The sequence below is a fragment of the Channa argus genome, chromosome 21 (genome assembly GCF_033026475.1).
Source record: "Channa argus isolate prfri chromosome 21, Channa argus male v1.0, whole genome shotgun sequence".
Classification (NCBI taxonomy): Eukaryota; Metazoa; Chordata; class Actinopteri; order Anabantiformes; family Channidae; genus Channa; species Channa argus.
The window spans coordinates 17,655,130-17,676,466 of NC_090217.1; the positions used below are offsets into that span (position 1 = coordinate 17,655,130).

General features: G+C 39.1%; 1 protein-coding gene across 11 annotated transcripts in view; it reads left to right on the forward strand.

The window, feature by feature from the left end:
• LOC137106527 (DENN domain-containing protein 5B-like) overlaps positions 1-21,337 on the forward strand; it is a 67,476-nt gene that overhangs the window by 34,623 nt on the left and 11,516 nt on the right. For 5 of the 11 annotated variants that reach the window (XM_067489951.1, XM_067489952.1, XM_067489942.1 and 2 more), the window contains 14 exons: positions 5,086-5,273; positions 9,472-10,038; positions 10,154-10,385; positions 11,096-11,246; positions 11,372-11,462; positions 11,745-11,891; positions 12,837-12,968; positions 14,364-14,516; positions 14,843-14,924; positions 14,998-15,079; positions 15,475-15,603; positions 18,519-18,640; positions 19,927-20,072; positions 21,065-21,106. In XM_067489951.1, the coding sequence (XP_067346052.1) occupies positions 5,086-5,273; positions 9,472-10,038; positions 10,154-10,385; positions 11,096-11,246; positions 11,372-11,462; positions 11,745-11,891; positions 12,837-12,968; positions 14,364-14,516; positions 14,843-14,924; positions 14,998-15,079; positions 15,475-15,603; positions 18,519-18,640; positions 19,927-20,072; positions 21,065-21,106 (2,264 nt within the window). Of the gene's footprint in view, positions 1-5,085; positions 5,274-9,471; positions 10,039-10,153; positions 10,386-11,095; positions 11,247-11,371; positions 11,463-11,744; positions 11,892-12,836; positions 12,969-14,363; positions 14,517-14,842; positions 14,925-14,997; positions 15,080-15,474; positions 15,604-18,518; positions 18,641-19,926; positions 20,073-21,064; positions 21,107-21,337 lie in introns of those variants that run through there. The other 6 variants (XM_067489946.1, XM_067489949.1, XM_067489948.1 and 3 more) reach the window with 4 other exon arrangements.

A 21,337-nucleotide genomic window follows, 5' to 3' on the forward strand; every position in this document is an offset into this window, starting at 1 on the left:
CTTTGCTTGAGTGTTCATGTTTACTCGGGTATTATCATCTCACTTTCTGCTCAGGCCCTAACTGAGTGACACTGGTCCAAACAAGGCCTAATTTCTTTGGAATTGGGTGTATGAAACCTGTTCAGAGCTTCTTTTTACTGCAGGCAGCTGTTGGAGGGATTCAATTGAGGAAAACAGCAGAGAACAATCAGTGGATGTTAATGAGATGCTGCCCTGCCATATGTTCCCCTGCTCCTCCTGATCAGTCAACAAGCAATTGCACCTTCAGAGAGGCAGCCCCTGCAACCCCTGTCTCCCCCCCTCATTTGTTCATCAGCTGGGATTTTTAGGAGAAGAAAAAACAGGCAAATGTCTTGTCAATTATGGGACATAGTGGGAGGACCATACAGAAATATCCTTACGTGGTAATCAATGCAGTTAATTTACAATTCTAGCAGGTGTCTCTGAGCCGACAGCCAGTCAGTTCACACTGATTATTTAAAACCTTCAGAGAGGCAGCCCCTGCAACCCCTGTCTCCCCCACTCATTTATTCATCAGCTGGGATTTTTAGGAGAAGAAAAAACAGGCAAATGTCTTGTCCATTATGGGACATAGTGGGAGGACCATACAGAAATATCATTACATGGTAATCAATGTAGTTAATTTACAATTCTAGCAGGTGTCTCTGAGCCGACAGCCAGTCAGTTCACACTGATTATTTAAATACAAGGGCTGTCAATGTTAACTCATAAGTAACGTTTTAATGTATATTCCTTTTAACGCCACTAATTCTTTTGACACCGTAATGCAGGTTGTGTAGTGATGACTAATAAAAGGCTGAGAATCGGCACTCGAAGAGGGCATTCAGTAAGACTAACAAATGTAAAGTTTGTAAATTTGCTATATGTTCCTTATCCTTTTACCTACAAAGTCATACATGTGACTTAGCTCACATCTTTTTTGTTATATTTGATTGTTCCACATTTAGCAAACCAGTATTTACACAAGTAAAATTAAACAAGAAGTAGAAAATAATGCTAACCGGGCGTCACTAAATTGGTACAATACATTGTGGAGTGAAGTGGACAAGAAGAAAATAGACAAGCTGTGTTTTATATTTTCTAACTTTATCCGCTAACTGCTACACCCAGTAGCTGCTATGTCTTTCTCAATTATCCTTTTTCATTGATTTCTTTACCTTTCAATGAGACCTCGTAAATTAGTTATTTTATCCAATCAGCTTAACAATGGGCTTAAATTATTAAATTTATTTTTACAAAACTGTCAGTTAATTAGCTTCACTAATTCTTTACCATCAGTATCATGTGTCCACACTAATACTGAAAAACTACAGCAAATTCTGAGTTAATAAAACATGTACAGCTGCACACAATGCATTACTGAGATTTTGGAGGTCTGCACGTTTAGGCCTTTGTGATCATCTGTGACATATGTTTAGCCATAACATGGTTCTCTGCATTCTCTGCATACTTTTGCATGTATTCACGAGCACGGATGATTGCACCATAAGAAGGGGCAGGTCTTGGTAGCCAGATTTAACACCTGTTGGGAAACCAGAACTTAGAAGAATGTAGGCTGTTGTAGCAGCACATCTAAAGTGTCTTGCACCTAATGTGTTAGTGTTGATCATTTATATTAGGAGAACCACATCAACTGACCTGTAGTTGACAGTGTGATTTCTTGGATTGTTTATTTGATTTGTCCTAGAATGAAAAGCTTTTATGTTGATTTCTTTTCAACTTTCATTCCATACAGTCATTTGTTGACTCTTATATCACACCGCCAATCTATCTTGTCAGTCAGCTGTTTACCTCTAACTGCTAGCTTCTTCCCTTATGAGAGCAAGCTGCCTTTGTTTCAGTTGCAGATGCACAGTTAGTTTCACAATGAGTCAGCATGTCCCATCCTGTTTTTTTAAACATGCAGCTTCCCTGAGCCTGTCTCAGTTGGGACTTTCTATAGCGCCAGGAACTGTCATATCAGCTTTCTTAGTTTACAAATGATTACATGCTCACTCACTCATATAAGTCACTTATATTTGACATATTTAAAAGGGAGTTTTTTTTCTTCTGTTAACATAATTTAGCCCGTCTTTGTATATAGCAAAGACAGGAAATTTGTTCAATTCATTTTAGCAAGAAATTAAAAATAAAATGATGGATTGAATTCTCATCATCTACCTGTTAATACCCATGAGGCTTGGCTTTGTGAACTTCGATATGAATTTTAAGAGATTTGAAATATCACTTACAAGTGCTAATTAAGCCAGCTGAGGTGCTAAGGCTGAACCTATTCTGGTGTAATGCAAGCTTGTATGGGTGAAAGTAGTTGGGATTTGTTGTAACAAGTGTTCAGTCAGACTCCCTAACTATGCTCCCCAAAGAGTGTGTGTGTGTGTGTGTGTGCGTCAGAAATTTTGAACATGTTCAAACTTGAGAGAGAAAACAAATGCAAACGTTATCCTACTACGCACACACAGAGACACAGACAGACACACAGTGTCTGGTTTCCCCAACTATAGGAGACATTACATGACTTACATTAATTTCCTGGAGGCTTGCCTTAACCCTAACGTTTTATCTCACCATACAGTACACTAGTTTCATCCATTTTGCATTTGACTATTTCAAATAAAAACAATTTGTTACATGTTACAGTGATACAATGAAAAAAAAAAAATGGTGTTTAATTCTCCACCCATCCCAACCTGGCTGCACTCACCTCTTCACCTCTTTTCCACACTCTCCATTGCTCTGAACTGTTGACCCCAAGTACTTAAAGTCCTTCACCTTCTTAACCTTTGCTCCCTGTAACCTCACCTTTCCCCCTGGGTCCCTCTCATTGACACACCTGTATTCTGTCTTACTGCGGCCAAGCTTCATTCCTCTGTTTTCCAGATCAGACCTCCATCTCTCTAGATTTTCCTCCACCTGCTCCCTGCTCTCACTACAATTCACAATGTCATCTGCAAACATCATAGTCAATGGAGATTCCTGTCTAACCTCATCTGTCAGCCTGTCCATCACCACAGAAAACAAGAAGGGGCTCAGAGCTGATCCTTGATGCAGACCCACCTCCCCCTTGAACTCCTCTGTCACATCTACAGCTCACCTCACCACTGTCTTACAGCTCTTATACATGTCCTGCACCACTCTAAGATACTTCTCTGACACTCCAGACATCCTCATACAATACCACAGCTCATCTCTCTGCACCCTGTCATACGCTTTCTCTAGTTCTACGAAAACACAATGCAACTCCCTATGACCCTCTCTGTACTTCTCCATCAGCATCCTCAAAGCAAATACTGCATCTGTTGGACTCTTTCTAGGCACGAAACCATATTGCTGCTCAGAAACGTTCACCTCTGCCCTTAGCCGAGCTTCCACTACTCTTGCCCATAACTTCATTGTGTGGCTCATCAGCTTTTTTCCTCTGTAGTTGCCACAGCTCTGCACATCTCCCTTGTTCTTAAAAATGGGCACCAGTACATCACCACTGCAGTCACCACTCTCTCACCTCTGTGGATGCTCTGAATCACTTCATCTAACTCACTCCAGAATTTTTCCTTCTCTTCTAACTCACATCCTACCTGTGGGGCATAACCACTCACAACATTGAACATCACACCTTCAATTTCCAGCTTCAGACTCATCAACCTGTCTGATACTCTTTTAACCTCTAGAACATTCCTCACAAACTCCTCTTTCAGGATAACTCCTACTCCATTTCTCTTCCTGTCTGACCCATGGTAGAACAACTTGAACCCTGCTCCTAAGCTTCTAGCCTTGCTACCTTTCCACCTGGTCTCCTGGACACACAGTATGTCCACCTTCCTTCTCTGCATCATGTCAATCAACTCTCTAACCTTTCCTGTCATAGTCCCAACATTCAAAGTCCCTACTGTCAGTCCTAGATTTTTAGCTTTCTTCTTCTCTCTCTGCCTACGAACGCACCTTCCTCCTCTCCTTCTTCGACTTTGACCAACAGTAGTCCAATTTCCACCGGCACCCTGTAGGTCAACAGCACTGGTGGCTGTGGTTGTTAACCCGGGCCCTGACCGATCCGGTATGGAAGTCATTGTCACGATTTGCATTTTTAATTTGGCCTGTGTTTTACGTTGGATGCCCTTCCTGACACAACCCTCTGCATTTATCCAGACTTGGGACTGGCACAAGAAGACACTGGCTTGTGCCCCCTTGCGGTTGCATTTGCTGCAACCTGCAGTAGATGGAATAAAAGGGAATACCAAATGGGGCTATAGAGTAACGGAATATATTGGCATAATCTTTCATGTTTTATTTTTTTCCCCCTTTCCCAGAGGTCGTGCAGATTTTTTATTCTGGTTGTCATAACATCTGACAACTGCTGCTGAACTCTAAAATACCAACTGGCCTTAATCGTTTTTTCTCTGTTTCCTTAATCTCTCTCACTCACGCACACATGAACACACATACCGAGTTTGTACTCCATCTCATCCTCCGATTGAATTTGAAGCACTTGATTGAGTCCCTTTGGCACACTATTAATCTGGTCATACACTATATACTGTATGTTTCCTAAATCTCTCTTTCTTACCGAATCCTCAGCTTCATTCATACCTTTTTTTTGTAGTGCATTATAATCATCGCTACAAGGTTGAAGAACTCATTAAAAACAGATAACCATCATACAGTATATTCAAATTAGTTTAGCATAGGATATTAATATAACATCAATATTGATCATTGCCCTTGCTTAGCTATGTCAAATTTTAATTGAAAATGAAATCATTCCTGTTTAAATATTTAAAGTCAAATGCTAATATGCGGAACCAAACAATAAAGATCTCCTACTCTCTTATTTGGTGTTGTTACACTGACAACCATGTTTCCTGATATGTCAATCTGTCAATGTCAAATGTCAATTTTAGAAGAAAACCGATGACGTCACCAAGACCAGCGCAAATGCACCAAAATTATGCAGTTGCATAATTTTAATTTTAATTCCTTTATTTATGAGGCTCATTTAAGTGCAGTTTTTAAACCTTTAAAACTGAAAAAAATTTTCCTTATATTATCATTTTCTTTCTCTCCCTCTCTCAGACTACCAGCAGTTGATGACAGTGGCAGAGGGCCTCACTACCTTGCTGTTTCCCTTCCAGTGGCAACATGTTTATGTCCCTATCTTGCCAGCCTCACTCCTCCATTTCCTGGATGCTCCTGTTCCCTACTTGATGGGACTGCAGTCAAAGGAGGGCACTGACCGCTCTAAACTAGAGCTTCCTCAGGAGGTACTCAAGTCAAAAATGTATTTTGTGTTAATAGTTACATGTTTGTTAGCCATTTTAATAACAATACAGCAAATATAAAGCAGATTTTACCCTAATGAAAAAAAAAAAAAAAAAAAACTGATGTTGCTCTGGTTTCACGTACGCATTTCAAACTATTGTGTGCCTAATCTCAAACTAGTTCCTTGCATTTTGACAACCAAAGAAATGGGTCTAGGACAGGAAAACTGGTTTCAGAGACGCACAAAACGTTTGCTGGTCTAGATTAAACTATCGCATACATTATATTTTTCTTTCTAATGTACGTTGGTTGAAAATGTTACAGTTTTTATTTGAGGTACATTGCACATTAATCAATATCCCCAACATTTCCCAATGTTTGCAATAATGCTTACATTTTTCAGATGTTGTCCCTTGGCTAGTGTTTAGCAGCTATTGCTGAATGCCACTTATACAACAACAAAACACACAACTTGTGAGAATTCTGACGAGTAAAATAAGACACCAGACAGTTTTATTATCAGTTTCATTATCTCAATAAACCTAAAATGCTGGATAACCCTACCTTTACCACAGGCTCTAGTATTGGTTGTTCTGGTGCAGAATAATTAGGCAATTGGTAAAATATACTTGTGTACATAATTTACATGAGCAAATTGATATCATGTGCATAAAGGCTGGTAAGCTTTAGATGTGTTTTAGGTGCATGTCTGTTTCCTTCTACTTTCAGTCTTCATTCTAAACCAGGCTTAGAAATGTTTCTTTTCTCTTTTTCTCTCTTTTTTTGACTTGGGTATTTATCCTAGGACTGTAGACTTTGGTCTCAAACTTCAATACCCCTTATTAGAGTCATCAGTCATGGTTATTGGTCGTAAATATAGTTTTAAAAAAAATACCTGTTTTAAAAAAGGATTTTGAGAAAAACTGGTAGAGCCTGGGTCTAAAGACTAAAGACTGTAATTACTCAGCACATACTTATCAGTTATCTCTGCTGACTGTCAGCTCTGACTGAGCCAGACTTGCGAGGACCAGGACAAACTAGGGCCAACCAGTAGTCAGGACAGAAACACATTCCCAATTATTTTTACAGTCGTTAAGTGTGTGCCGGCTTTTAACATACTTTGCATACAAAACAGTAAAGTTTTTACAATAAACTGTAATGTTCAATTTCTTCTTCTACAGCAGTCTCCTATGTGTTGCCATAGACTCATTATCAGCTCCGACTAAAAAGTCACAGAGCAATAATGTGAACAAGAGTGGGACTTGATCAAAGTATGAACACAATTATTATTGCAGACTGCGCACACCCCAGCACAGGGGAACTCACACATGATCGTTCACAACATGCATGAGAAAAGCCTAAAAAAAAAAGCTTAGTGACAGTAGTGCTTTTCAAGAAACTGCAGCAGTATTCAATTCAATTCAATTCAATTCAACTTTATTTATATAGCGCCAATTCACAACAAAGTCATCTCAGGGCACTTTACAGAATAAAGTCAAGATTATAAAGATATATAAAGAGAACCCAACAATTCCCCCTGGAGCAAGCCATAGGCAACAGTGGAGAGGAAAAACTCCCTTTAACGGAAGAAACCTCCAGCAGAACCAGGCTCAGGGTGGACGGCCATCTGCCTCGACCGGTTGGGGTGAGTGGAAAGGGGAGAGAGAAAAGAACAGAGCAACAAAAAGCAACAACAAAACATCGGGCAGATTGGTAGGACCAGTAGCTGCATGCTGGAAGACACACAGCTTCAAAGCCGGGGGACACCTGCAGAAAGGGACAGAGAGAGGGGGACAGAGGAGGACAAAGACAACTACGGGAGAGAACACACAGAGTTAATGACATACAGTGGTGAGAATTGCGGGGTGAGAGGAGAGATGGTCAAGAGGAGGAAAGGAGCTCAGTGCATTGGGGGGTGGGTCCCCCAGCAGTCTAAGCCTATGGCAGCATAACTATAACTAACTATATGCTTTATTAAAGAGGAAGGTTTTAAGCTTAGACTTAAAAGTAGAGAGGGTGTCTGCTTCCCGAATCTGAACTGGGAGCTGGTTCCACAAGAGAGGAGCTTGATAGCTAAAGGCTCTACCTCCCATTCTACTTTTGGAAATTCTGGGAACCACAAGTAGGCCTGCATTCTGAGAGCGAAGTGGTCTACTGGGATGATATGGTGCTATGAGTATGCATTCAGGATCTCAATACTCCAGGCAATACATTGTCCAAGGTCAACACCGAACAACAGATCTATACAGAAAATCCCACACACGTGCAAAGGCAGGCTACAAGGCACAAGTAAACAAATTACCTGTTCTGAAATGACCTTCTGTCTCATTTATAGCCACACACTTGCACAAAGCATGGATACAGGCACACATACCCACTTGGCTAGGTAGGGGTTTACAGTACTTACAATTAACATTAAAAAGGAATCTTAGGTGAATTGTCTCTTTCAATCCTTGCCTTTTTTATTTCAACCTCAACACTCATCATACAGATAGTGGGTGATGGGGTACTGGATTTAATTCCGTATTTAGCCCTAAATAGGCTGTATTCATGTGCTAGAGTGAGATAAGTCTCTTTAAAGGCTTAGAATCCAGGCTTGCTGGCTTCCGTGTTTGCTTACATCCCCCGAATCCCAGCTCTTATTAATGCTTATTATGCCAGCCAGCACAGGATGCTTCCACAAGCCTGTCTGACTCTATTCCCCTCCTCCTTATCCACACAGTGTTGCCTGCCTGCGAAGGCCAAAGAATGTCCCTGTGTTCCCGAATAATCCTTTTAAGGGGCGGTGACCTAGAAATGGGCTCATGATGAAAGAACTGCTTGAAGCAAAGTAGCTCAAAAGATGATGAGAAGAGAAACTCTGGATGTAGTTGATAGATGACTTATTTTTATGAACCCATCTACTTTAATGTTGGCCTTTTTTTAAAACAGTTATGTCAGATGAACATAAATCTTGTTTGCACTGCTGAAGAGAATAGGTGACACCTTTTTATGATCGTTTTGCATATTTTTGTCTTTCCTTTGTCATTTCAAACTTCCGCATATATGTAATTCTAATGGGCTTCAAATCCAAAGTAAGGGAGCTTTTTTAGAGTCAGTTAACTTAATTTCCTCTATTTTGTTATTGTTTCCAATAACTTTGATGATGGTTACTAAGCAATACTTTTTTCAATATTAATTTTATAGTATACATTCTACCCCAAACTATACATTTTGATTTTTTTGTAAATTATTTTGGTAAATTGTTTTTATCGCCTTAGCATTTTTTTACTTAAAATTGTTTCAAAACATGAAAAATAAAGCTATTTAATAAATCTTAAAATTGTAGAATCCAGATTTGACTTAGGACTCTCCAAGTTACCAGATGTACCTCCTGGATCCCATACACTCTAGCAAAATGTATTACAGTAAAAAAGATTCATAATGTAAATGATACAAAACACCTTCTAGTGCTGGAAATTTAACTAGATTTCCTCCTGAAATAAAAGAAAATGGCTTTAGCTTTACTGTTTAGAGTAACGATCATTTACTAGCAATGAAAATACCCCATGTCAAAACCGAGGAAACATGTCCAGGTCGTTTGAGAGAAGTCAGTGGGGGATACTGTTGTCAGGTTTACGTTTTCTGGTTAACCCTGAGGTTTGTAGGACTTTCCAGCTTTAGTGGCCAGTGTAAAAAATATGTTGGAAGAGTAAATACTAACATTTATGGGCTAAATTTGCTGATTGTGCGTTTATAACTCTTAAGACAGAGACACTCAGTATTATATAATTCCATTTATATATTCTTTGCCTGAACTCCTCTTAGGCCTTAATCAGATGATTGAATTAAATGGCAGAGAGTGGTTTAGTAGCATGGGGAAGCTTTTTGTAAATGTTTTAGCTTAAATCTCTGAAATCAAAGGTTTTGGCTTAATCCTATATTTGGGTGTCAGGCTAACTTCATTATATCAGATCTAGGTTGATCTCTAACAATGTGGTATTATCAATCACACACTGACCTACATTCTCCCAGACCTCATCATACCTCCTAAAACCAATCTGCTCTCACTATTTTTTCCTAAAAATACTTTAAAAGCTCTGGACACAGTTTTTTGTGTGAACCCAAGAAGTATGATATATGGACATTTAACAGTAATGTCAGTGGTTCATTGTCTGTTTTAAAATTATGTTGTCATATGAATAGCTTTCTGTTTTCTAGGCAAACCTGTGTTTCGTGGACATTGACAACAACTACATTGAACTTCCTGAGGACTTTCCCCAGTTCCCTAACAAGACTGAGTTTATCCAGGAACTCAGTGAGGTGCTGCTGGACTTTGGTATTTCTGCTAATGCGGGGGCCCCACCACGGACCTGCAGCACCTCCTCAACACCAAGCAGGGAGCATAAGACTGTCGCTCTCTGGCAGCTGGAGGATGATGGGCGTAATGGCAACCTGGCAGGGGAGGAGCTCAGTGTGCTGGAGCTACTGCAGGGAAATGCCACCCTGGAGAGACTGCAAGCACTGACCAAACGCACTGGGGTGACCGTGGCCCACGTGGATGCCCTGAGGGCTGCAGTCAAAGCTCAGGGCACTGAGGGGCAGGGAGGTCGGACAGCAACTGAAAAAGAGGAGCTAAGGAATGCCAAGCTGAATGTCCAACTTAGGGAGGTGTTTGCGAGCCGCTTCACAACCATGTTTGCCGACTATGAAGCCTTTGTCATCCAGAGTGCTCCAGACCTGGAATCTTGGCTCACTAACAGGGAACAAATGCACAACTTTGACAAGGTGATTAAATGAAACAGAAAATGCATATCATCTTATTTTATTTTGTTTTGTTTTTTCCCCATGGATCTATTCTAAAGATGGCCAGTCTCCCTGCTTTTGTTTTTCTCTTCTGTAGGCCTCGTTCCTGTCAGACCAGCCAGAGCCATACCTGCCCTTCCTGTCTCACTTCATTGAGACACAGATGTTTGCCACCTTTATTGATAACAAGATCATGTCCCAGTGGGAAGACAAGGAGCCATTGCTCCGTGTCTTTGATGCTCGCATTGACAAGACACGCCTCTACAATGTACGTGCTCCCAGTCTCCGATCCTCCAGCTACCAGAGGTGCTCCATTCTCAAAGAATCTGGTAAGTTCAGCACGGAAAGGAATTACAGTGCATCCTATTTAAGTATCCAGGGCGCTTAACTTTTTCCACATTTCATTATGTTACAACTTTATTTCAAAATAATTGTTTTCCAAAGACATTCTACAAAGGATACCCCATAATGATAATTTGAAAGAAGTTTATTTGAAATCTTTGCTAATTTATTAAAAATAAAAAAATGCATAAGTTAAAAAAAAAAAAAAAAGTTAAAACCTTTTGCACCAATTACAGCCTCAAGTCTTTTTGAGTATGTCACTACAAGCTTGGCACACCTATTTTTGGGCAGTTTCTACCATTCATCTTTGCAGTTCCTCTCAAGCTCTATTAGGTTTGATGGGGTCAGGTACAGATAGGGTTCTCCACTCAAGGACATTCACAGAGTTGTCCCGTAGCTATTCCTTTGTTGTCTTGGCTGTATGCTTTCGGGTTGTTGTCACCCTAGGGTCCAGAGTGCTCTGGAATTTTTCATCAAGAATGTCTTTGTACATTGCTGCATTCATCTTTCCCTCAATTGTCATCAGTGTCCCAGTTCCAGCTGCTGAAGAACATCCCCACAGCATGATGCTGCTACTACCATGCTTTACTGTACTATTGGTATAGCATTGTATCGGTATTGGTCAGGTCGTGTGTGTGTGTGTTGTCTGATTGGAGTTTATTTTAGACGTTAAAAACATACGGTGTCTCTCGTTCAGCTCAGGCCATTGAGCAGCGGTTACTGAAGATTGACCACATAGCCATACACCCTCACCTGCTGGACATGAAGATTGGTCAAGGCAAATATGTGCAGGGATTCTTCCCCAAGCTGCAGGCTGATGTGCTCAACACAGGGCCAACCAATAACAAGTAAGCTGACTTTAATGATAAAGCTCTTCTGATTAAATCGGTGAATATATTGAAGCAGCTCTTTGCAGCAAAGTGGCCAAAAAGATTCTTTATTCAGTCATCTAATTGCGTGTTTTGGTTGGTAGGTGGTCTCACAGGACAGCAACCGCTCAGCGAAGGAAAGACCGGCACCGGCACCAGATAGAGCATCTGAACATTGATAATGACCTGAAAGAGGTAGGCAATTTCCTTACAACCAAATTGTTGTATGATATGACTGCTATCTGTTTAATGTCCGCTCCCACTTTTTCTGTTGTACAACATTATTTTCTTTGTTTGTTTTATGTTGTCACATTTTTGTTAAATTCCTGTTGATTTTGGCTGGAACTTGTTTCTTATTTGTTTTTTTCTTTGTTTACATGTTTACAATTTTTTTTTTTTAATTCTTTCCTTTGTCTTTGTTCGCTCCGGTCTGCCTGTGTGTACTCCATGTCGATTTGTTGGTTGGTCGGTCGGTAGGGAGTCGTGGGCTGTACCCCTCTTGCTCGTCAGCAGGTGGAAGAGGGCTGTCTGGCTCTGCAGAATTCCATGGCATTTTGGGAGTGGGATAATTCATCCCCTCCACCTATTAAACCACCTAAAAAATCTGCCTCTGCATCATGCCTGGTATGTGGAGGAGCTGCCTGTGTTGTGGAATCCCTCTCACAGTCCACCTCCACCCTTATAGTAGTAACACTTCAAGTTTCAGTTTACAGAAATGCTCTGCACAGAGTATTTTTGGTTCCGTTCAGTGGCTGAATTGTTACTTTATCTTAAATAAAACAAAAGATCACCTGATTGATTTTTATTATGAGCAGGTTTTTGGATGATTTCTGTTCTAAAAAGCAGCATGATTTTTTTTTCTTTTTTTTTCTTTCAGGGAAAGATTGTGGAGTTATAAAACATTACTGAGCATTCTCTTAACAATTTCCTATGGTCTCAGTGGGGTCCCTGTGTCCCTCCCAACACATCTCGAAACACACACTTCCTAGAGCCTGGTTTTCACTCCCTTCCTATGTCTCACCCTTTCCTGTTACTTCACAAAGACCTAATTGAAATAAACAGTTTCTTATATGAGAAAATCTCCATCTAAAAAACACTTTGTAAACACAAAGTGAACTTATAGTTAAGTATTATTACAGTAATATTTTTACTCTTAATGTTTAGAGTTTAGTTCCTCAGAGAGAGCTGGGATAGTTTCCAAGCCTCTGTGACCCAAATAAGATAAACGGTGACAGGTTATGGAGGTATTTTCTTTCTTTTCACAGTTTAATTATGCAGTGTCATTGACCTGTTTGTTATGATTGGATAAAGAAACAGATGTGACACATTGCTGGTTGAAATCAAATTAACTTATTTGTGTCAGATAACTTGATTATCACATTAGATTTGAGTGGGAGTGTGTGTGCAATAACATTTAACATCTGAGACCTTAGTGAGTGCCACTGCAAGATGCTGTGAATGTAGGAACGATTCTCTAAAAGTAATCAAGGACTTGACCTTTACAGGAACTTTCTGTATTCTTTAGCCCTGAGTGGGTTTTTTTACTCACGCACTGTGTTTGATTTTCAGAAGTACATGCAGGAGGCCCGTAGCCTGGGGAAGAACCTGCGGCAACCCAAACTGTCGGATCTGTCTCCTGCTGTTATTGCCCAGACCAACTGGAAGTTTGTGGAAGGGCTGCTTAAGGAGTGTCGCCTAAAGGTGAAACACACCAACGGTTCTGTGTTTAAAAAAGACCTGTGATTCAGTAGTACAGTCACTCCCTGATACCTCCTCACACACACCCTGTGGGCTTTTCTCAAAATCGCAGAGTTCATCCCTCAGGAATAATGTTGGTTTATCATCAGTAGGGATCATCAATGGCTTTTTTGCTGCAGAACCAAATTATGTTTTTCCTGATTTTACAACATGTTTTCAATGGTTGTAATTTGGGTAGTACATAAAAATATCTCTTTCTGTGTTTAGGTGAAAATCATCTCAATATGACTTCATTAGTTTAAATTATGTTATGCTCTTATTGGAGCTCCAAATATAGAGGAGCTGTGACGCTGAGGAGTCAAAAACAATAGCAAGTTATGTGACTCCTGTACCTCCAATATGGTGATTCAGATCTATTATTTTTCTATTGAGACAAACAAGATTTAACGACACCCAACTATTTTAATGAGTTGTACAGCCTTGTAAAATAGTGCTGTGTGTTGGAAATCAGTAATCAGTACTGTGTTTCTTTAATTTACAATTAAACAGTATAGTGTCACATCTTCCTATAAATGGTAAATGGTCTGCACTTATACAGTACTTTTTTACCAATTGGCACTCGAAGCGCTTTACACTGCTTCTTATTCACCCATTCACACTCACAATCACACACACACGCACACTCATATACCGGTGAACCAAAGGCGAGCTGGCCAACGCTCACTGTGAGCAACTAAGTTGGGGTTCAGTGTCTTGCTCAAGGACACTTCGACAACTGACTGAACGAGCTGGGCATTGAACAACAACTGTGAGATTGGTGGACAACCGCTCGACCTTCCTGCGCCACAGTCACCCCTGACTATTAACTCCTGACTTTGTAAGTTATTACAAAGTTAAACAAAGCTGTTATGGACTGATATGGTAAATTACCTTACATATAACTTAAACTATATACTATGTTAGTTTAGCTCTGTAAAATATCTTTATTTGAGCCTTATAAATATACTTTGGAAAAAAGGGATTCTTGTAAAAAGCATTTAGTTCCTCTGCTAAGGAATCATATGCTGTAAAATATAAAAGTACTGCCCAAATTAGAACCTTAGGAATCAGGTTGAAAACTAGCGAAGTTGCAACTTTAAATTTATGGCATAGTAGTTATAAATTATAATAATACATTTTAATAATAGTTTTGTCTTTTAAATTGATTGATACATTAAAAAAATAAGCCACAACACAATACGCAAGTGGTGTAAACCTTAAAAATATGTTCTTCTCTCTGACCTCTCTGTATTTTGAATTCCAGACATTTGTCTGTAGAACTCACCATCCACCACCTAGTAACACAAGCACAGGAAATTACTCCTGTTGACTCCTCTTTGTGTGTGTGTGTTTTTTCAGACCAAGCGTATGCTGGTGGAGAAGATGGGCCGGGAGGCAGTGGAGCTGGGTCATGGTGAAGCCAACATCACCGGACTGGAGGAAAACACTCTTATTGCCAGCCTGTGTGACCTGCTGGAAAGGATCTGGAGCCACGGGCTGCAGGTTAAGCAGGTTAGCACACAAACACACAAATGAACATAGTAACACACAGGGACGAATTAATCAAGTTTCCCTCTGGTTTTGTCTGTTGCCTTATAAGATACAAAAAATGTGGTTGCAGATACAGAATTGCTGTCTGTATAAACACACTGTTGTTAATCAAGCATTTATGACAATATTGGATATTCAAGGTCAGAGGATGGCTCATTAATTGTCTTAAATTGATAAAGCTTCAGATTGCTTTTCAATTAATGCATTAACTGTCTTTATTTGTGTGTGTGTTTATTCTGATCTACTCTTTATTTTTTAATTTTTATTTTTTTAAATCTTCATCTCAGGGGAAGTCTGCTCTGTGGTCCCACCTGCTGCACTACCAGGCTCATGAAGAGAAGCTGGAGCGGCAGCAGGCCGAGTCACCAGGTAACACACATACACAGGGTTTTTAGAGGTATATCTAACATGTATTTATTAAACATGTATTTCTCCTTAACAGTCCCTCATGTTCCTGAGAGGAGGAAGTCTGATTGTTCCATATCAATGCCATCACTCCAAGTGTCTCTCATACAAGACATGAGGTGGGTCCCAGATAGACCACAGGATATTGTCATGACAAATCCAAAACAAATAAAGGAAGTACAATGCAACTAAGAACTGTAGGTTACTAACTAGATTAAAAGCAGACAAAGCAGGTTAACTGAGGGAAACAGAAGGTAAATCACAGTAAGTGCATTTACATTTACATTGACAAGTAACCAGGTTAAAGTTGGCTTATGTGCATTTCCAGTGACCAGGTACCTTAAGTGCTTGTCACTTCCTCCCTTACATGAGAAAGCTGATTTCACAGAGTAACCTGGTTACTTAAAGTGCATGTAAAAGCAGTTAATGGTTCATCCCCAACTGAGCATATAACTCATAAACGTGGGTTTTAATTCCACTCAATGTTTCTGAGAATTTTATTCTGTTTCTGCAGGCATATCCAGAGTATGTCAGAGATTAAGACAGATGTAGGCCGAGCAAGAGCTTGGATCCGTCTGTCCTTGGAAAAAAAGCTGCTCTCTCAGCACCTGAAACAGCTGCTGTCTCAACAAGCCTTGACCAAGTGAGCACCCATATAATTAACCAAACTTGCACACACCTTTTAAGATTGTTTTACCATTTTCTGCTCTGAAATGCAGCATTACTAGTATCATTTCTGAAAACTTTCAGGTCCATGTTAAACATCGCAGGAGGGCAGAAATAAAGACGATTGTTTTTCTTGCATCAGAGACAGGACATTTGACATCTATTTCTACTTTTGAATAGAAAACCTCGTAGCTAACATTAAGCCTTTTATAGAAGCTGAGATGATTTACTTTACCTTATAATAAACAAGCTTATTAATCCAAATACTATGTTTTGCAGTTAAAAAAAAATGACATAACATGAGATACTTACACGCAGGATTCTTATTCTACCCTTTTTATTAAATCTAAATTAAATGTATAGATGTTGTTATTGAATGTGTCGCTCTGCCGCAGTTCGTCACTCTTACTGCAATTGCTCTTCTCTTGTCCCATGGGATGGCATGTAATGACAGCATATGGTCTGTAGGTCACGCTCAGCTTACACTCAGTAACAGCACCCGGTGACAGCGCACATCTTACTACCTTCCACAATGTACCGTACCAGTATTACTGTATTTGTACACTAACAAGGTAATGGAGTAGAAGATTTATCCTGTATTACTTAGGAGGCTTGAGATCAGCAAACTTTTCCCAAACATAAAGTTTCATGGAAGCTAAATATGTTGTGGTTAATCAGACTTTATCAAGCGATCCGATCCACAGATAAATTACTATTCAGACACTGCTTTCAGTGTTAATATGGGAGACTCAAGACAATATGCACTTAACTGTTTTTTGTTTTGTTTCTTTAAACCTGCGTAATTTTTAATTTCCAAGTAAAAACTGGTTTTACCATTAAAACAGATAGCGAATCGCACTGGTCTTTGACTCTTCAAACAAAACCAAGTGCACAGGTACACAGCAAAATCACCAGTGTTACAATAACTGAGTGTTAAATTTATATAGTTAATTTAATACTGGTGATTTTGCTGTGTACATACAGGAGAACAGACTGATCATATCCTCAACTGCAAACAGGAGCTCCAGTGAAAAACACATGTGGGGGATGTTTCTACTCTTAGCTGATTCCAGTTATCGTGGTGCTTATTGTCTCTTACAGGCAGAAACTCAGTAAATCTGCTTCTTTACCAAATTTTAAATGGATTTTCACTTTCAATAACTTTCTCAGTTGGATAGTCGCATGTTTGGGACACAACACAGAGCAGAGTGGAAAATTTGATTGCGCTGAAAAAGTAGAACAATAGTAGAACCGAGCCGACTGCATGTGGAGGCTTGCGGGTTTTCATTCATATTTAAATAAAGTCGTCATTCAAACCTTTAGGTGTGAGACTATCTCCATGGTTACTCACCTTCCCCCAGCCCAACACCTTTGTAGAGAACTTTCTTTGGGGGAATTCGCCATGAAACAAAGCAGAAACACTGATACACCACTGCAGATCTCATGATCCACACAGAACAGCAGGAACTTCATCTATGAGCCCGTTATAATTAAGTATGTCTAACACTAAGACAGGACAGGATATTTAAATTCATTAAATATGTGTTCATGTCCATCTCACCTAGAAAAGGCTCTGGACATTGACTCCCCCACCTCTGGTTAGGTACTAACGCATGATCATTAAAACAGGCAGTGTATAGCACTGGTAGTTTGTTAACCAGAGATCATTCTGTACAACAGCTTCAGATTAGTTTTCTTGATTAGATTAGAACAGTTTATTAATCTAAACTAAACAACACTGAACTACATGTTGGACACACAGATTGCCGAAGTGATAATAAAAATAATAATAATAATAAATAAAACCCAGCTGACAGACTGACGAAGGAAATGGCGCAGTGACAAAAGGAGCAAGAAAAGAAGCTGTGGATTCATAAACTGCGCCAATAGTGAATTTTTAAAACTTTGTGTTAGTTTCAGTTTTTCAAATGTGGTCGGACTTTGATGTAAAAACGAGCAAACATCACTCCATGGTGTATTTTATGCCTCTCTGCACTCTTACAAAGAACCTGTTGTTAACAGCTAATATAACAAATCTACACAATGTTATAAAATCATTCAGCATATTCACCTCTCAATAAATGTAAAATGTAAATGGTATAAAAATGAATGAAGAATGAAAAATTTGTCATTTCGTGGAAAAGTCAATGTAGATCATGTTAAGACGGAAAGCTGCTCCGACTGATCTGACACCAAAACCACGCACAATAGAACATTACTTTCATCCCATGATGAATAAAAATGAATCCAATTCGCATAACTTTTAACAATATTTACAGATAATCTGTTACAGTGCGCAGAATGTCCAAGGCAGCATCTTTATATCCTCAATTTCAATTTCATTCAGTGGAAAAGAATCCCAGTGCTAGCCCAGTCCTGAACTGCCACATTGTAAGCTGCTGTATGTGTTTTGATACGTTAAATCCTCAAGTGATGGCCTTACATCTAAAGACATTTAAAAAACACTACGAAACAATAAATAAAAAGAAGCATCACTTTTTCTGCTTTGTTTATAATCAATAATTAAAAATAAATCTATAAATGTAAGTTTGGTTTACTTAATTTAAATGTGTAACTTCTCCATGCATCCATCCTTCCATCCATTATCTGTCACCTGGAACCTATCCCAGCTGTCATCGGGTGAGAGGCAAGGTCCACCATGGACAGGTTGACAGTCTATCTCACGGCCACAGTGAAACATACACAGACAGACAACCATTCACACTCACATTCGTAACTTCACCATGTCAAGCTTGAACTTGTCTTTCACTGGTGTCATTTTTACAGGCTGCCTTCTCTGTGTTTTAGAGACAATAGATTGGGAGACAATCTGTCAGAACATTAGATGCTTTCCTGTATTAGAACATGACCCTATCTGTGGTTTGCCCACAGGAAGCTGTACAAACGTTACGCCTTCCTGCGCTGTGAGGAGGAGAAGGAGCAGTTCCTCTTCCACCTGCTCTCTCTAAACACAGTCGACTACTTCTGCTTCACCACTGTCTTCACCACCATCAGTGAGTTCCCTCTCTCCAGAGAGTCATCACCTCTGTACAGATGCTTTCTATTCAGTTTAGTATTGAAAGTGATGCCAAATTATGAATTATTATAATCCATACTATTAATTATTATAATCCATAAATAAAATTCCAGACATAAAAGGGGTGGATTTATTAATTTATTTATTTACAGACAAATGTTTTCCAGTTTCAATTCTAAGGGATATAACAATACTCATACGAACCACAGTCTTGTATTAAGCTCCTAAAACCATGTTACTTTATCAAGAGTTCATAATATGCAACCCTGTTTTTGGAGAGGTTTGCATGTTTTAACAAATGTAATTAAAAAGAGAATATATTAAATAACTGATTATTTGAAAGCAATTTTTGATAGTAAATAGTACAGAGACAACAAAACGAATGTGTAAAGTTTAGAATTTGAATTTGATGCCAGGGAAAAAATCAGGATGGGGTGAAAAAGACTGGAAAAGTTGCGTAATACCGGTGGGGGAGCTGCTATGCAGCTGGCCAACGCTCACCGGGAGCAACTAAGTTTGGTTTCAGTGTCCTACTCAAGGACACTTCAACATGTGACCAAAGGAGCCGGGGATTGAACCAACAACTGTGAGATTGTTGGACAACCGCTGTACCTTCCTGCGCCACAGTCGCCTAATTGGCAATAAACCAGTATTATGATTGGGTATAAAAGAGCATCTCTGAAAAGCTTAGCCTTTCAGGATTATTCAGTTTTAACCTTTAATATAGATAGATAGATAGATAGATAGATAGATAGATAGAGATATATATATATAGAGAGAGAGAGAGAGAGATGTATATATAGATGTGTGTGTATATATATCTATAGAGAGAGAGAGATTAATATATTATGATTAATATATTACATATTCATCTTGTCACTGTGTGACATTTAGAGTGGAGGGCAAAGTAAGAATTTCATTGTACAGGGAAACATGCGTTCTATCTGTGCATATGACAATAAACACTTTTAATCTTGAATCTTTGAATCTTTATATTGGCTTTACACATTATCTCAACTTTTTTTAGAAATGTGTCAGAAGGGCTCAGGTCTTGATCACACCAGACTAGCTCTGCATTGCAGTGAATATTTAAAGTTGTTTTTTGCAGTGAAGCTGATGATTAAAATGTTTTATGTACTCCAAAAAATAACAAAGCTATATAAATACATGTACATTGTAAAAATATTGAATTTCACTCTCAAAGTTATTTGATAAATGTAGGCAAGTGTTTGGATGGAGCTGAATATTTTTTTGTTTTTGCAGTGATCCCATACAGAGTTTCCATTATCCCCATTAAGAAGCTGAGCAATGCCTTGACCACCTCCAACCCCTGGGTGTGTGTGTCAGGTGAGCTGGGAGATTCGGGCATCATGCAGATCCCCAAGAATGTTCTGGAGATGACCTTTGATGTGAGTAATGTGACCTTTAATCTCTCAACGACCGAGCACACAGTCAATCATTGGATGGTTGCTGTGCAGACTCTAAGCATGATCTTCAGTATTACACTTTATGTTTACCTCCTTGTCACATTCATAACAGCATGTCAGGAATTTCACATGGAGATTTTGAAGCAAAAGGAAGTATAAAAAAACACCCATTGTAATTGTCTAATTCACAGTCTTCACATTCATCTCCCTGCAGAGCCAAATGGATACATCAAGCATCATCCTAAAATCTATTAACAATAAACAATTTAAAGTATGTTCAAATTAATACTTTATAACATTAAACATTGGAGGTAAAGTATTATACCAGTACTGTGCAATCCAAATTGCTGCACTTCAACAAATTAAAACTCATTTATTTTGGCAACTTTTAGTTGGAAAAAATAGGCATAGGATAACTCAACAAAAACAATTAATGCATGGGATAACTCACCAAAAACAATTAATGTATTTTGTGTTTTATAATTATTTATAATACAGTTCATGTGGTAGTTATGCAGGCTTGTAGTCAACTGTATAATGTGTGTCACCTAAATACAACCCTGTAACATGTAATCAATAAGTGGCGTGGTTAGACAGTGGGTCAGCAGTGCTACTTTATTTCCAGATCTCAACAATAACCATGGTACATCTACATTGTTGTTTTTCTTCTAATGTCAACACAAATTTGGCTAAACTTTAAATCTGGAATTATCCTTTAAATGTATTCCCTAGATCAGGTAATGTCACTTTCTTTACATTTTGCCTGATAGGAATACTGCCCATAGATCTAGTATAGGAGATGCTGTGACTTCTTGTCCTCTCACAATGCATGTTTGTGCAGTTGCATGTTCGTGCAGGTTTACCAGTTGGTTTGTCTGTTTGCCTGACTTTGTTGATTTTGGCTCTGTGACTGTTGCATTATCATTTGTGTTGGTCATCCATTCTGTTTTAACAAGTTTTTCCATCTCCTTCAGTCTGCTTTCAGGCCTCACACACACATCTCCGCCTTGTTCAAGGTTAGAGGAAGCCCTTCCCCTCTTTCCACCTCCCATAATTCATTCATGTTGTTGTCTGTTTCTGCATAAGCCACTGTTGTTCAGCAGTCAGCCTTGTTTTTGTTATCTAAAGATATCTGCTAGAAAGTTTTTTTAGATTACATTTCTACATACATCGGGTACAGTCCAGCCTTTGACTCTACTACTATACTACTATAAGAGACTAGTCTAAAACTAAAATACTACTACAGT